General features: G+C 45.7%; 2 protein-coding genes across 2 annotated transcripts in view; one reads left to right on the top strand and one right to left on the bottom strand.

Annotated features, from left to right (window-relative positions):
- SYCP2L (synaptonemal complex protein 2 like) overlaps nt 1-7,700 on the bottom strand; it is a 60,765-nt gene extending 53,065 nt beyond the window's left edge. The window contains exons 1-8 of the mRNA XM_070456963.1: nt 7,586-7,700; nt 7,432-7,503; nt 6,056-6,161; nt 5,686-5,843; nt 3,466-3,578; nt 3,299-3,367; nt 208-342; nt 4-123 (exon numbers count right to left, since the gene is read on the bottom strand). Of these exons, the coding sequence (XP_070313064.1) occupies nt 4-123; nt 208-342; nt 3,299-3,367; nt 3,466-3,578; nt 5,686-5,843; nt 6,056-6,161; nt 7,432-7,503; nt 7,586-7,700 (888 nt within the window). The remainder of the gene's footprint in view (nt 1-3; nt 124-207; nt 343-3,298; nt 3,368-3,465; nt 3,579-5,685; nt 5,844-6,055; nt 6,162-7,431; nt 7,504-7,585) is intronic.
- Nucleotides 7,701-7,841: 141 nt separating this feature from the next.
- Nucleotides 7,842-14,528, top strand: GCM2 (glial cells missing transcription factor 2). The gene is made up of 5 exons (XM_020891093.2): nt 7,842-7,931; nt 10,707-10,959; nt 11,146-11,258; nt 12,090-12,215; nt 13,158-14,528. Exons 1-5 carry the CDS (start codon nt 7,842-7,844, stop codon nt 14,076-14,078), a joined length of 1,503 nt encoding a protein of 500 aa, XP_020746752.2. The 3' UTR covers nt 14,079-14,528.
- The last annotated feature ends 1,358 nt before the right edge of the window (nt 14,529-15,886 follow it).

Raw genomic sequence — 15,886 nt, 5'->3', positions numbered from 1 at the left:
TATCTTTGGGATCAGACCCTGCTTAATCAGTAAAGGCTCATCTTCTTTGAGGCCATCAATGAAGAATCGCTGGATACATTTCAGCAACAGAGAAACATGCTGGAATTCATTTTTATCCAGTTCCTTGGGATGAGACCACACCAAGTTAAAAACCTTACACAGTTACATGTCGGTATTCTGATTACAAAACAAATGAAACTTACTTGCCTTATTTATTGATCTGTCAAGATGGCGTAATAAAAGACTGTTATATTTTTGAGGAGCATGGTGCTGTCCCTGAAAATATTCTTTGATTTTCTGAAATCCTTCATCATGGAATGCATTAGTAATAAGCGATTGAAGCTGGAATGTTGACAGTTTGAAAATTACTCTTTTCCCCCCGAGGATATTTATCTCATAGTGATATTTCTAACAATTGTTATCAGGAATAATTCAGTGCAGAAAAATTCAGTGCCGAAAAAGAGGGTAAGAATAGAGTTATGTCTTGAATAATAACCACGCAGGCAATGATTTTGGGGGCTTAAGAGAGTAGTTTGCAAAACCACCACCGGCACAGCACGGACATCACCAGGGGACCTGTTAGGAGTCAGAAACTCTGGGAGCAGGGCCTTTCAGGTGATCCTCATCATGCTAAAGTCTGAGAACTGCTGACTTACGGAAAACCACACCTGAATTGCAGGTATCCGTGGATAAAGAGACTTTATCCTCAGTGATGTTAGAAACTCTATAACACTACAAAAGTCAAGCCTATTATTACTCATTAAGTTACATAAATGATTTTAACAGGAGAAAACAAATTCAACACAAATATTTACAATTAAGGGAACTAATAAACACAAATGGCTATGACGAATGAAACTGAACTTTTCTGCCTGAAAGTTAGTCAAGACCTATCTCTCTATGTGTGTCTCTGTATGTGTGCTTGAACAACATGTATTCTTAAATATCTGTACTATAAAAGATATGTTTCTTCTTTAATCAAGAAAACCCAGTCCAACCCTACAGGCTAACTTACAGTATTTTAACGAGTCATTTTACTATATCCAACCTGATATTCCATTTATTCCTAGTTTGATTTAAGTGAAGAGAGAGCATTTGAAATTAAACATTTAAACAGAATTTAAGTTGTGTTATGCTGCTTCAGTCATGTCCGACTCTTTGCAACCCTGGGGACTGTAGCCCACCAGGCTCCTCTGTCCACCGGATTCTCTAGGCAAGAATACTGGAGTGGGTTGCCATGCCTTCCTCCAGGGGATCTTCCCAACCGAGGGATCGAACCCATGCCTCTTGGGTCTCCTGCATTGGCAGGCAGGTTCTTTACCACTGCGCCACCTGGGAAGCCCCTATCTAAAGTCAGTCAAGTGCAATTATTCTCCATCACAACACCTGTTCCATTTTCTTCCTACCATCTTACTTTTGTTCTTAATCTGTCTCTTTGGCTCTCTGCCAGGCTGGAAGTTCTAGAAGAGCCAGCATTGTGTCCATTTAGTTCGATACTGTCTACCTCCACCTAAAATAGTGCAACAGAATAGCCTACTTTAGGATATTAGTAGTGTAATAAAGACATGGTGATAAATTGATGCAGATTAGAAAAGTAGAAGAGGATTTCTCAGGTTTGAATAACTGGAGGAAGAAATCACGTGGGTAGTCCAGGAAACAGAACAAGACAGCACACACACAGAACACAAACTTGATTACAGAGAAAGCATCCTGGGGCATTCCACTCTCATCCTTTTCCTGAATGGACTGCAAAGGACCTTCATTCTCCTGTGTACAAAAAAAATTTTTTTTTAATTTATTTCAAAAAAATGCACTAAGTTTTAAAAAGAAATAAGGTTTATATTATTTTCCTGAACAAAACTTTCTTCATTCATGCCACTGACTATAGGTCTAAGAAAACTACAACTTAGAAGACCCAAAGCTTTATCCAACCTTAACACTTATGACAAATACAAACTATCACAAGGAACAAAGCAAATATCATTGTAATAAATGACCACATAAAATAAAGTTAAACTCTATAGCGGCAACTATAGTGGGGGGAAAATAAGGCTTTGAAATAATGAACCATTTTCAGAATGAGAGCTTATAAGATAAAGTTTTCTAAAGTGAGTTTCAAGCCCAGTCATGAGCTTAAGCTTTATATTTCTGACTTTCATGAATTTTATTTTATTTTTACTTTCATGAATTTTAAATGTGGTGGCTCAGACTGTAAAAGCATCTACCTACAATGCAGGAGACCCAGGTTCCTTCCTTGGGTTGGGAAGATCCCCTGGAGAAGGAAATGGCAACCCACTCCAGTATTCTTGCCTGGAAAATCCCATGGACCAAAGAGCCTGGTGGGCTACAGTCCATGGGGTCGAAAAGAATCGGACATGACTGAGCGACTTCACTTCACCAGGACTTAAAACTGAAACTTCAAGGAACAAAACAGCAAGGACAATGTGGGTTGTTGCACATTTTCTTCAAGAAGTGATTCCTGGATTACCAACCTAGTTTTCACAAACATGCTAAACAATGGCATCTCACTTGCTCCCAACAATTAAAAAAATAACTTTTTAAAAAATGTAATCTCTCTCCCAAAGAGGCTGTTTAAAAAAAAAAAAATCTAGCTTGGGCTAACAGTCCTTTGTGTACTGGATAAAATCCTTAAATGTCAGCATATTTTACAATAATATTATTTTTAAATAGAAAAAAAAAAGGTGAATTTAAAGACTCAAATCCAGGCTTGTTTTTTCTGCCAACAGTGTATTCAAGAAAAGGAATGAGGGAAAGTACCAATCCACCTTGCCCCCTCCAAACCCTGGGCGGCGGGGCTAACAGAAGCCCCAGAATCTTGGGGCCGTAGATCTGGGACCTGGGTGGGTTAGCGTCTTTGCACTTTCTACGCAACCAGAGAGAAAACGGGCTGGAAAACATCCCGAGCAACTCGAAAAGAACCACTTCATTACCTTCAAACATTAATTCTCCAATTCCCCCTTCCCTAAACGCTTTACTAGCGAGGAACCAGAAGTTTCTATTCTACCTTACGGTCTGTCTGAAAGCGACCAATAAACTCCCAGCAAACCTAAGAACGTTGAAGCGCCCCAGCGCCGGTCCAGGGGCACGCCAGGCTTCCCAGGTGGCGCAGTGGTAAAGAATCCGCCTGCCAATGCCGGAGACACGGGTTCGATCCTTGGGTCAGGAAAATCCCCCGGAGAAGGAACTGGTAACCCACCCCATATTCTTGCCTGGAGAATCCCATGGACCGAGGAGCCTGGCAGGGCTACAGTTGCAGAGACGGTCACGACTAAGCAACCCGAGCATACTGGGCGAGCACGCCAGGCTCGGAGCCCAGAGCCCGACGGACGTGCGCCCCCGCGTCCCCCTAGAACGGTGGAGAGGGGGCCGGGGTTCTACGGGGCTCAGGTCCCCCCAAGATCACTCACCTCCCCCATCCCGAGGCTCAGGCAGGACGCCACGTACCCGAACCAGGGCGCACACCCACAGCCGGACGCGCAGCGCCGCGCTCGGCCTCCCGGGTTCTGCTGGCGAGGGTTCTGCACACGGCTCCCGGATGCCAAGCTCCGCCCCAAACTCTAATTAATCATCTCGCCCCTGAAAACCTAGGAGAGTCCCGACATTGACAAGCGTTTGAGAAACGCTGGCCTGTTAACTAGGAATCAAGGTAAGGCCACCTGGGCGCACGCAAGCGCGCCTTAAGAAAAAGCGATTTCTCGAGGGATGAAAACATGTCAATTAAGAGACTTTAAAAGCGAAGTTCTAAACTGATAGGCGTTCCCTGTGCTGAAGCCGGCAGTTTTCGCCCCACCTTTAACAGAGAGTAGAGCTGGTTTCGATCCATTGATATTAACAGACTGAAACCGAACTTTCCACATAGGAACCAGATTTGTACCCGAAACTGTAACTTTATTCCTGATATTACAAAAGAAAGGATTTTAAAATATACACACCTCGCTGTGCTCAGTCAAAATAAAATAAACATTTTCATCCAGTCTGCTTGTTTTCTGTCCACTTCCTTCAGCCCCACAAGAATGTGTACTAATGGCCAGGTTTAGGCTGATCGGTTGTCTGATATGGGAACGCCGTGACAAAAATAAGTTGGACTGGGATTTTCTTTTAAAAGGGAGGAAAAAGCAAGTAGACAAAAGGACCCCTCAAATCCAAACATTCCTTGTAAAAAATTAACTTGTATGATAATCGGGTGCTGTGGGTACTTGGGTGTCATGACGTTTACAGAAGGTATTTGTTTGCATCAGAGGTAAACTCAATGTAACCAGAATCCCTGCAAGTCAGCCCTGAGCTCTGCATTGTATCTCCAGTCCATTCAATACAGTACTTAGTCCGTGGCTCATCATATCCATTCCAGGCAAATATGATGTAATTTACTTACTTTAATCTAAACCAAACTTTTAGATTCCTTTGCTTTTGAATTAATAAACTTCAATGATTTCAAAATCAGCTGTGAATACAGTGTTCTGAATCAATGTAAGTATTAATGCAGGAAAATTTAAAGGTTGATAAAAATCAAATACAGTTTAAACACACTTTATTTTAGAGAATAAAATAGGTAATACAGTAAGAATATAATGTATGACATTTAAGTCTTCTTGATATTAGTTTTAATCAATTATTTTCAGACTGTGGGGAAAATATAACAGCCTTTCAAACTACATGGTTGTTAATGCATTCAAAAATTCAGGAGAAATTAAGGATAACATCACAGACAACACCATTTATTTTTTTATGTTTTCACTTTGATTATCTTGTTTTACTAACATGTTTTACCCAGACATAATTTTAGGATAACTTGGAATATATATTCTAATTCTGCTCAAACTAAATACAGTAGAGACAAAGACTTTTCTTTGAATACCAGAATCTATTTAGGAAAAAAACTACTTGATTAATTGACTTGGCTTTCATTTTTTTAATTGTTCTTTTTTATATTTTTGAAGGGTAAGGACTCTCTAGGAATATTCCAAAATTACAGAGAAAAGGAATAGTATAACAGTGGTTACAATAAGACCAGAAATTAGTTTCTACATATTTTCAGAAGGGATTTTAAGTTTGTTTTTGAAGCTATATTAAAAACATTTTGTTGTTATTGTTCAGTCGCTAAGTCGTGTCTGACTCTTTAGGACCCCGTGGACTGCATTATGCCAGGCTTCCCTGTCCTCACCAACTCCCGGAGCTTGCTCAAATTCATGTTCTCTGAGTTGGTGATGCCATCCAGACATCTCATTCTCTGTGGACTCCTCTTCCTGCTTTTGATCTTTCCCAGTGTCAGGGTCTTTTCCAATGAGTTGGCTCTCTTCACATCAGATGACCCAAGTATTGGAGCTTCAGCTTCAGCATCAGTCCTTCCAATGAATATTCAGGACTGATTTCCCTGAGGAGTGACTGGCTTGATCGCCTTTAAAATGTTTTTATCTTAAACTCGACAAAGAAATGTCAATTTGTAATAAATAAATAAATAAAAAGAGAAGGGTCAGAAATTTTAACCGTGGAAAAAGAAAACAACCCAAAAAGCAACTGAATGATAGGAGATGCCAGGAGGTTCAGTGAGCGGTTGACAATGAAAGTCTGGGGATGAAACTAGTGGGTGAACAGTGAACACGTTTCTCCGTTTCCTCCCAGACTTTCGCGGCAACTCTGTGAATGATTTTAATCAGAAATGCTAACCCACAAGAACATAGAAAACTTTAGGGGCAGGGTGACCACGGTAGGGAGGCTGGGGAATGAACTTGTCACTTTCTTGTACAAGAACTTTGCGCCTCTGCTTGGCGGGGTAGGGTGGGGGAGAGGAGAGTTGCGGGGAGGGTGGGAGCAGGGAATCCCAGCTTGAAATTAGAGAAAGAAGAAAATTCGTGTCATTACCCAAATCTGGCTTTTACCCTCTTGGGAATTCTCTGCCCCTGGGCCGTCAACCGCAGCGGCTCTGAGTCGAACCCCACTGTTGGTTTGATTTGCCCTCCACCAGGGAAGCTAAGAGGACTGGGAGCGTGGACGAGATTCACTTCCTGCGGTTGTAAGTGAGCATCGCTTTCCTCACTTTTCGCCAAAGGAAGAGGCTGTAATTCTGCCAGACGCGCTGGACTGGGCGTCCTTCTCGCCGGGTGCCACGCTGGATCCGTGTGCGCGCTCGGCGATGCCAAACGCTAGGCGAATGGGGTTGAGGATTTGGCGGGATGCAGGTTCCAAGCGTCCTCCTCTAACAGGGAACGTCTTTAGAAGTAGGCTTCCGTTTGGCTGCCTAAAGAATCTGCCTGCTGTGCAGGAGACCCGGGTTCTATCCCTGGGTTGGGAAGATCCCCTGGAGAAGGAAATGGCAACCCACTCCAGCATCCTTGCCTGGAAAATCCCACGGACAGCGGAGGCTAGTGGGCTGCAGTCCATGGAGTCGCAAAGAGGCGGGCAGGACTGAGAAACTACTTCACTTCTGTCTGGCTATGCAGGTAGCTGGAGAGTGCCACCCCCAAGAACAAAGGCGTAGGGAATGAATTCTGGAAACCCACCCTCCCTCGCTGACCCGGGCGGCCAAAGAGCAACTTAAATTCCTTCCATTGGTTTCTTGTATTGGGCCCTTCCAATCCCTAAGGAAGTGGGTGCACAGCTAAAGAAGGCTTGGTCTCAGCCCTGGGAAGCCCACAGCGCCCTACCCGCTCATCTGCTTCCTCCAGTCTCCAGAGACTCCGCAGCCGGAATAGGTGTAAATACTATTTTGTGGTGGTATTTCCACGACGATTTCCACGCGGTTAGGAAAAAAAAAAAAACCACTTTTTAAAAAGGGTCGTTTCAGGTGGATGGCGACTGAGAAATCCCCGAGCCTCAGATCCTTTTCCTAGCAGAAAGAAAACAGGCTCAGAAGTAGTCAAGGCGGCCGAGAAAATACAGATTTGGGGGCCGCAGAGTTCGCCCCTCCTTCCCCTTCCCCCTTCCTACCTGATGTGAAGAACTGATTCATTAGAAAAGACCGAGAGGCCGGAGCAGAAGGGGACGGCAGAGGACGAGATGGCTGGATGGCATCACCGGCTCAGGGGACGTGTTTGAGCAAGCTCCTGGAGGTGGTGGAGGACAGGGAGGCCTGGAGTGCTGCAGTCCATGGGGTCTCAGAGAGTCGGACACGACTGAGCGCCTGAACAACATCATCAGCCGGAACAAAATCCCCGAAAAGGACGCGCCCCAAAGCTAGTAGGCGTGCGCGCGTCTTCTCGGATAAGGGCGCGCGGCCGCCGAGCCTCTTCGAGGTGGTTCCCAAACTGCCTGGGAACTGTGTATTGCCTCTCGGGGACTTTGCTGGAAAGGTTCTGTCTCAGAAGCCTCTCTTTATATCCAACCTGAAACGGTTAGGGAAAAAACATGATTTTCAACTTAGACATTCCAACCTCCCCCCAACTCTGGCCCGTCTAGGCTTCAGTTTCCCGTCACCTCGAGGGCTCAGGTCCACCTCCCCTCCGTCGCTCGCCCTGCCTGGGAGTGGGGGACCGGCCCTGCAGGGCCCTGGAGGGTGGGAGCGGGCGGGGAGCGAGGAAAGGCGGAGCACCGCGCGCGGGGCCGCGGGGCGGGGGCACCTTTAATAAACGTGCGGGCAGCTGCCTGGCGCCCACGCTGCGCTCCAGGTGGAGACTTTTAAGCACCGAGACCAAGAACAGGGCTCCACCCGAGCCGCCCTGAACCCTCGCCCGCCGCTTCTGCATTTCTATATCGGCCTCTCTGTCTGTCTCTCTCTCCACTTGCTTTTAAAACAGGGGGGAAACAACCGTGGGCAGCTCTAGGTTGGTCTGTTTTTCTTGTGTCTTTCAGGACCCTTGGCGCGGAGCACCCGCGAGGAGGAGCGGATGCCGGCGGCGGAGGCGCAGCTGGCGGACTGCGCGTGGTCCTACGGCATGAAGCTCAGCTGGGACATCAACGACCCGCAGATGCCGCAGGTGCGTGAAACCCGCTGCGCGCGCGGCTTTCCATCCAAAGAGGAGGGGTGTCTTGGCAGAGACTGTGGACCGGCCGCCCTGCCACCCCCCACCCCCAAAGAAAAAAAAAACACATCCCTGAGAGCCCTCCAGTGTTCAGGGACTCCACCGATGGCAGAGCTGGGGTTAGAGATGTGTCTTCTCCCACCTGTTTCCTCGGGAACTGTCAATTAGGCTCCACGTTTCGGGTCGTCTGGCCGGCGGGAGCCTGACTTCTCGTCCCTCTCTTTTAACCGAGGTAGAAATCCGCTGACTCTTCCTTGTCCATTCTTCGACATCCACTAGAAAGGTGGAGGGGCATCTTGGTGAATGTAGATGCCATCTCTTCTCACGCAGCAGAACTGTGAGATAGGACCATAAATTGCAGCGACCGCATCTTAAAGAGCAGGACTTGGGCCATCTATCCTGGCTGCCAGGATGAAGCGTGGCTCTTGGGGGGCTTTGTAGTCATGGTAACCAGGTCACAGACGCCCAGACAGCCTTTGGAATCCAGGTTTTGGACACAACTTCTGAGCTTACTTCTCTAGTGAGGAGAAAATCAAAGTCATCTGTTTAGGGTGAATTTGTTTTATTTTTTAACAGAAGGAAGGAATGGGCTGGGCAGTTATGCTTGGTCATAGTGGTTAGAAGCAAAAACTGGGGAGTGACTTTAAAGTCCTGCGTGTAGGTGGAAGGAGAATTAGGAGTGACTTGGGAGCTTTTGCAGAGGTGAACTTCTGGCAATGCCCTGGTACAAGGGGTGAGAGAGACTTGACCTTTATGGAGCATCTGTTATGTGCCGTTCAGGTTTTAGGTGGACAGCAGTTCATTAGCAATGTTGTGTAGCTTCTCAAAGAGAGAAGTACTCTGGGCTACACATTCGTGGAAACCTATTTGTTAGTTTTAAAGCCTGCCTACGTTAGGGTCACATTGTGCCATTCACACTACAGTAAGGGCCTCTCCTTCTCACTGACTGTCCATGTAAATCCCCACGGGGCCGGGGAGGGGATGGTTGGGAATCTGTTCTTGTGTTTTAGAGAAGACCATATCCAAATAAAGGAAGGATGGGTTCTCTCACAAGCGTTCTCTAAACTTCCCATGTAAATGTGAAGAACATATCCTCTGGGAGATTAGTTCTTAAACAGAGAGTGTGTGTGCCTTCTCTAAAGAGGTAGGTGCTCTGGGCTGGAGAAAGGGGATCCTGCTCCGGCTAACCCAAGGAGGAAGGGCTGCCCTTGCGGTGTGACCTTGACACAGTTCCTGAATTTGCCTTAGTCTCGGGTCATTCACTTGTCATCAAGCAGTGGAATTAGATAACAATCTTAGACTCCCATCCTGTGCGTGTTTAGTGCACTATAGCGCAAAAACAGACCATACGTAGACAAATGTACTTGGCTGTGTTCTAATGCAACTTTATTATGGATACCAAAATCTGAATTTCATATGATTTGCATGTGTCACAACATGTAATTGTTTTGATTTGTCCCCTCAACCATTAAAAAATGTCAAAATCATTCTTAGCTTGTGGGCGGTACTAAAACAAGAGAGAGGCTGAATTAGGCCCACGGTCCCCAGTTTGCAGACCCCTGCCATAGAGAGTACCAGGTAAATAGTGCACAGGAAAGGGTAATTTTATATTAAACTTATAACAGGAGAGACATTGCAGTATAAATAATGCATAATATGGACAAGGACCACCAAACATGAATAGGAAAGTGATGTTCAGTATTTTAGATATCATGTTATTTTAGCCAGGCAGCTGTTTGTGTGGGAGAATGACAATCCATATTGCTCTGGAGAGAGGCCCAGGACTTAGCAGCCTCCACCAAGTGCTCGGGTTTACCTTCTGGCCAGCCTGTCATCGTAACACCCTTGTAATCCTGGAAGGCTGGGCTTCCCAGGTGGCACTAGTGGTAAAGAACCTGCCTGCCAGTGCAGGAGACATTGGAGAGAGACATGGGTTCAATCCCTGGGTCGGGAAGATCCCCTGGCAGAGGGCATGGCCATCCGCTCCAGTATTCTTGCCTGAAGAAGCCCATGGACAGAGGAAACTGGCAGGCTACAGTCCATGGGGTTGCAAAGAATTGGACACAACTGAGTGATTTAGCATGCATGCAGTCAAACCTGGAAGGCTACTCTGGGAAGCTGTTCCTGTCTCTCTCATGTTGTGCTGGGTTATCAAGCCAAGAGCTTTGGAAGAAAAACCACTGCATGGAAGAAAAGATGCAGGCTCAAGTGTGTATCAGTGATAGAACTTTCTGACCACTTTCTGCCCTGTCACTTTAATGCTTACCTTAAAAATACTTGTAACATATAAATGCACCAAGAAGTGGTATAACCTGGTGGTGAGGAGGACAGGCTCTGGAGTCAGACTGTGTGGGCTCAAATCCTATAGCCAGATTTTTACTAGCTGTGTGACCTTGGGCAAGTCGATGAACCTCTCTGATCTCCATTTACTATTCAATTAAATAGGGATAATACTAGTGCCTATGGTCTGTGGGCATATGAAAGCTAGAACTAATACCTGTACCATTTTTGTGGGAAGCGCTATAGAAACATCAGTTTATAGCCAGTTGTCAGAAGGGTCCACACACAAGATGAGTGACATTTCTTAAGAGCACAGTTTCTGGGTTTTTCAGCATTTCTGGAATTAAAAAGACTCAGTTTTCATCCTGATATGCTTGGAGAAGATGAAAACCTTGCCGCATGGGGTTTGGGGTGGACAAACTTGATTGCTGTCCTTGGACGCCTTTGCAGAAGCCAGCTCACTTTGACCGCTTCTGCGAGTGGCCGGACGGCTATGTGCGCTTCATCTACAGCAGCGATGAGAAGAAGGCACAGCGCCACCTGAGCGGCTGGGCCATGCGCAACACCAACAACCACAACGGCCACATCCTCAAGAAGTCCTGCCTGGGCGTGGTGGTGTGTGCGCAGGACTGCGCCCTGCCCGACGGCTCGCGGCTGCAGCTGCGGCCAGCCATCTGCGACAAGGCGCGGCTGAAGCAGCAGAGTGAGCCGTGGGGCCGGGTGGGGGTGGCCGTGCAGGCCTGAGTTCCCCTTCCCAGTGAGTGCGTTCCCCTTCCTTCCTTCCTTCCTTCCAGGGGGCCAGGAGTTATTAACATTTTATTAATTAATATTTGTTAATATTAACACAATTAATATTAATTATTAATATTTCCGACCTCTGGCTTTGCAGAGAAGCCTTGTCCCAACTGTCACTCTGCTTTGGAATTGATCCCCTGTCGTGGGCACAGCGGTTACCCTGTGACCAACTTCTGGCGACTGGATGGCAACGCAATCTTTTTCCAGGTAGGTGAGGGAACCCCACAGTTTGTGATGGATATTCTCATCGGCTCACAGGGACCAGGCCACCTGCCAGGTGTCTTAGACACTCTCGCTTCTGGCTTAGACCCTAAGTCGTGTCCGATTCTTTGTGACCCAATGGACTGTAGCCTGCCAGCCTCCTCTGTCCCTGGAATTCTCCAGGCAAGAATACTGGAGTGGGTTGCCATTCCCTTCTCTAGGGGATCTTCCCGACCCAGGGATCGAACCCCTGTCACCGACGTTGGCAGGCAGGTTCTTTACTGTCTAAGCCACCAGGGAAGCCCCTTAGAAACTCTGGACCAAGCCAAATATAGCTCAACTGGCCAGAAATAGGTGTTGTGGCTTCTAGCCTAGCCTTACTAGGCTCCTAGAAATTAGTTCACCTACTGTGTGCTCTCTAAGAGTGAACTTACAGTTTTTTCATATTTAAAAGGACTGTTAGGTCATCTTTGGGCTTCCCTGCTAGCTCAGTTGGTAAAGAATCCGGCTACAAGGCGGAAGACCTGGGTTCGATCCCTGCATTGGGAAGATCCCCTGGAGAAGGGAAAAGCTACCCACTCCAGTATTCTGGCCTGGAGAATTCCATGAACTATATATAGTCCATGGGGTCCCAAAGAGTTGGACACGACTGAGTGACTTTCACTTTCAGGTCATCTTTTAAGATGTCTATTATTAGTGCAGTTTTATTTGCTTAAGAATTTTTTTTCTCTGTTTCTTTGAAAAAACAGCAACTTGGGGTGTTGGGAAAGGTATACTTAATTTTTGCCCAGCTTCGCCGCAGAGGAACACATGTGATTCATCCCCTTATTAATGCAGGCCAAGGGAGTTCATGATCACCCAAGACCAGAGAGTAAATCAGAGACGGAAGCTAGAAGAAGTGCCGTCAAGAGACAAATGGCTTCTTTTTACCAACCACAGAAAAAGAGAATTCGAGAACCTGAGGTAATGGGGAGCTGCCATTACACTTCTTGTGGTCTGTGTTTGTCATCATCACAAAATATACTGAGAATTACATAAAATAGGAATGTCATACCTTAATTTAAAAGGTTTGATTTTATGTGAAAATTCGATATCTCTAACAAAATGTCATTGAACAAAATTTTTGAATAGGGCTTCTAATCCCTTCTTCTTCTTGAAAAAAAAAAAGCAGAATATCTCTACAATTAATGATAGAGTGAGGATGTGAGCTGACATTCTAATATAAGGGCAATTATCCAACGGTCATACAGAAGAACATAGGCGCACCCCTGTGAGTTAACAGTACAGCTTTGAGAGGGTCCTTGGCATCATTAACGTAAAACAGATAAAAGTTCTTTGTGCAACTTGAGCCAGTTTGGCTTGTCTACCAAAGTATGCCAAGCAGGCAGAATATTCGCCTGAAGATAAGAGACACTGGCCTTGTCTGAGCACTTTCTATGTGCCAGTACATACAGGCTAAGAGGTTTACACTTCTTAAGATCACAAAAGCCTTAAGAAGAAACTATGGTTATTGAGCCCCATTTTCAAGTGAGGAACCTGAGGCTTAGCGAGGTTAAGTAACTAGTCCAATTCATGAAGGACAGGCAGGATTTGAACCCAGCTCCGCGGCAGGCTCCTAAGCCTCTGCTATCCTGCATGTAGTGTGCGGAAGACAGGACCATCTACTACTCAGACCCAGCCTCCTGGGCTGCCCTGGACCCTCTGAGTTCAGCAGCGAGGGATTCAAGCCTGAGCTCAAGCCGTGAAATTCCTGGGCCGGGTGCCCAGATCATGTTTCTGTGCTCATAACACAGAGTCACCAACTGCAAGCTTGTTATTTGGTTGGTTGGTGACTGTTAACAGGTGAGGGTGTCCATGTAATTTACATCTCTATTTACAGATTAAAATTTCGTGTCATTTCTTTAGGCAGGAGAGAGTCAAGATCACAGCAGACATTTCAACAGCATCCCTTCCCTGGAGAACCCAGAGGACTTGGATGTGATTCCTGATGCCGGCTTCCCTGTTCCGGGCCAACCCTGCCTTTCCTTTCCAAACTCGGATGCTTACAAAGCTACCTGTGACCTCACCACCTTCCAGGGAGACATAGTACCACCCTTTCAGAAATATTCGAACCCAAGAATCTATTTGCCCCGGCCCGCCTGCAGCTATGAATTGGCAGATCCTGGGGATGCAAATTTGAGCCCGTATCCCACCTTTTATAAAGACGCTGGCAGTATCCCTAAGGACGCAGACTGGGTTCATCTGAACACCCTGCAGTACAACGTCAACACCTACAGCAGCTTTGAGAGGAGTTTTGATTTCACCAGTAAACAGCACGGCTGGAAAGCGGTCCTTGGCAAAGCTGGCCCGGGGGAGAGGCTGGACCAAGCACAGCTCCCGCCCGAGGCCGCTCACTCTCAGTACACCCCACAGCCCCCCTGCCGGTACCTCACGACCGCCCCACCCGCCGCTCCAGCCCTTCAGACAGTGATCACCACCACCACCAAAGTCTCCTACCAGGCCTACCAGCCCCCCGCCCTGAAATATCGTGACAGCGTGCAGGAGGTAAAGAGCCTCTCCAGCTGTGACTATGCTTCTGAAAACACCCAGATGTCCATCTACGCAGAAGCCTTGGACCTTCCAGCTCCCATCGTCACGGCAACCTCCCCAACAGCATCGCTTCCTCTGAAGATTCCCAGAGATTGCTGGACCGTCAGACAACATGCTCTGCCCCCACAGACAGACGGAGTGGAGACCTGGGACGTGTGTCCCTCTGGACTGGGGTCTACAGTTGGTTATGCAGATCGAATCAGTCCATTCTTTAGCTGTGACAATGAGGACTTTTGAACAGTAGTCCTGGGCACAGCATAATACTGGTCTTCATGCACGCAGTGGAACATGACATGGCAGCTCTCTCTTAAATTGGGAGACTCATTTAGCATGCAAAGAAATATATATTATATCAATAATATTTATGTACATATATATGATAGTAAAACCAATGATCAGAGTAAATTATAGACTGAAAATGTTTAGTTACAGTAGGGAAATTTTGCACAGCAAAGCCTACTAGAGTACATAGAATCGGGTCTGGAATGTGACTTCCAAATGAACAGATAAGTGTGAACAGATAAACCCACCTGGGCTTCCCAGGTGGTGCAGTGGTAAAGAATCTGTCTGCCAAGGCAGGAGACACAAGAGGTGAGGGTTTGATCCCTGGGTCAGTAAGATCTCCTGGAGGAGGAAGTAGCAGCCCACTCCAGTATTCCTGCCTGGAGAATCCCATGGACAAAGGAGGCTGGTGAGCTACAGTCCATGGGATCACAGAGTTGGACACAGCTGAGCTAGCACATGCATGCACATGTGCACACGCGCGCGTGCGCACGCGCACGCGCACACACACACACACACGTAAGAATGAAAGCTAACGAGTTAAGTGCATTTAGTTTGTTAGCTGGAGTAGAAATCAAGAATCTTGGTTCTCACTCAAAGCCTCCCCCGCCGAATCATATTAGGGAATTTCACAAATCTTTATTTGGCTCTTAGGGATTGTCAGAATAGCTTTGGAAAGGTATTGTTACAATCTTATCTCCTGAATAATTTCATAACACTTTTATTTAGCATTTACAACCTGTTAAAATACTTCAGGAAGTAATTTGCATAATCTCCAAAGTATATACCTATGGTTTTTAAGGAAATCTACCATGTAACAGTAATAAAGTGCTATTGTTTTTAAGTGAATTTTGTTTTCAAGTTGAATATCTTCTCTCAACATTGATGAATGTTTTCCTAACAGAGACAGCCTGACACTGATGATGTGTATTTAATGGATTTTTACTGTACTAAAACATATTTTTTTATTAGGTTTCAAAATTAGAATTGAGATGTTTTATTCAAATTTAGTTTTACTATTCCTTTGTTACTCCTCATAAATGTAATTGATAGTTATTCAATTAAGCATAATAAAATTTTTTAAAAAATAATGTAGCTGAAGCATCAGTTATTTCATAGCAAAAATAGGAAAAAAAATTGTTCATATTATGACCTGTGAAACAGTTGTTTTAATAGATTAAACATACTAGTTTATTTAAGTTTTGTTTATCTTAGAAAAAATTATTTGCTATATAATAATAGAAATAGCGGCTCAGCTGGGGAAGAACCCACCTGCCAATGCAGGAGACGCAAGAGATGCGGTTTTGATCTCTGGGTCTGGAACATCCCCTGGAGAAGGAAATGACCACCCACTCCAGTATTCTTGCCTGGGAAATCCCATGGACAGAAGAGCCTGGCCGGCTGCAGTTCGTAGGGTCACAAAGAGTCAGACACAACGTAGAGACTGAACAGCAAACCAAAAGTAAAAAACAACAAAGCAGTGTGCATACACACACACAAACCCACACGTCTGCACAGCTCCAAGTGCTCAATGAAAATATTCAATTTTCAAATAAAAACAAACTAAAGAGATAAATTTTTGAGACTTGAGGGGGAGGAGAATTATCCACAAATTTGATTGCAACACTCAATTTGCATAACTGAATTGCAGTCAATCATATGCCATTTTAAATCATTGAGCACTGTATATTTATTGCTTCTGCTCACCTGTTTCATGAAGCCGTCATACTCTGATGTAATGAATGCATGCAGTACTGGCTACA

The sequence above is a fragment of the Odocoileus virginianus genome, chromosome 27, assembly GCF_023699985.2.
Source record: "Odocoileus virginianus isolate 20LAN1187 ecotype Illinois chromosome 27, Ovbor_1.2, whole genome shotgun sequence".
NCBI lineage: Eukaryota > Metazoa > Chordata > Mammalia > Artiodactyla > Cervidae > Odocoileus > Odocoileus virginianus.
Note: the sequence above shows the minus strand (reverse complement) of the source record. Positions and strands in the feature narration are given on the sequence as shown.

Excerpts from the sequence above, each read along its gene's own strand:
- GCM2 (XM_020891093.2), top strand. The coding sequence starts at position 7,842 with ATGCCGGCGGCGGAGGCGCAGCTGGCGGACTGCGCGTGGTCCTACGGC. Across the intron at positions 10,960-11,145 it reads GGCGCGGCTGAAGCAGCAGA|AGAAGCCTTGTCCCAACTGT; the intron begins GTGAGCCGTGGG and ends CTGGCTTTGCAG. Across the intron at positions 12,216-13,157 it reads AGAGAATTCGAGAACCTGAG|GCAGGAGAGAGTCAAGATCA; the intron begins GTAATGGGGAGC and ends TCATTTCTTTAG.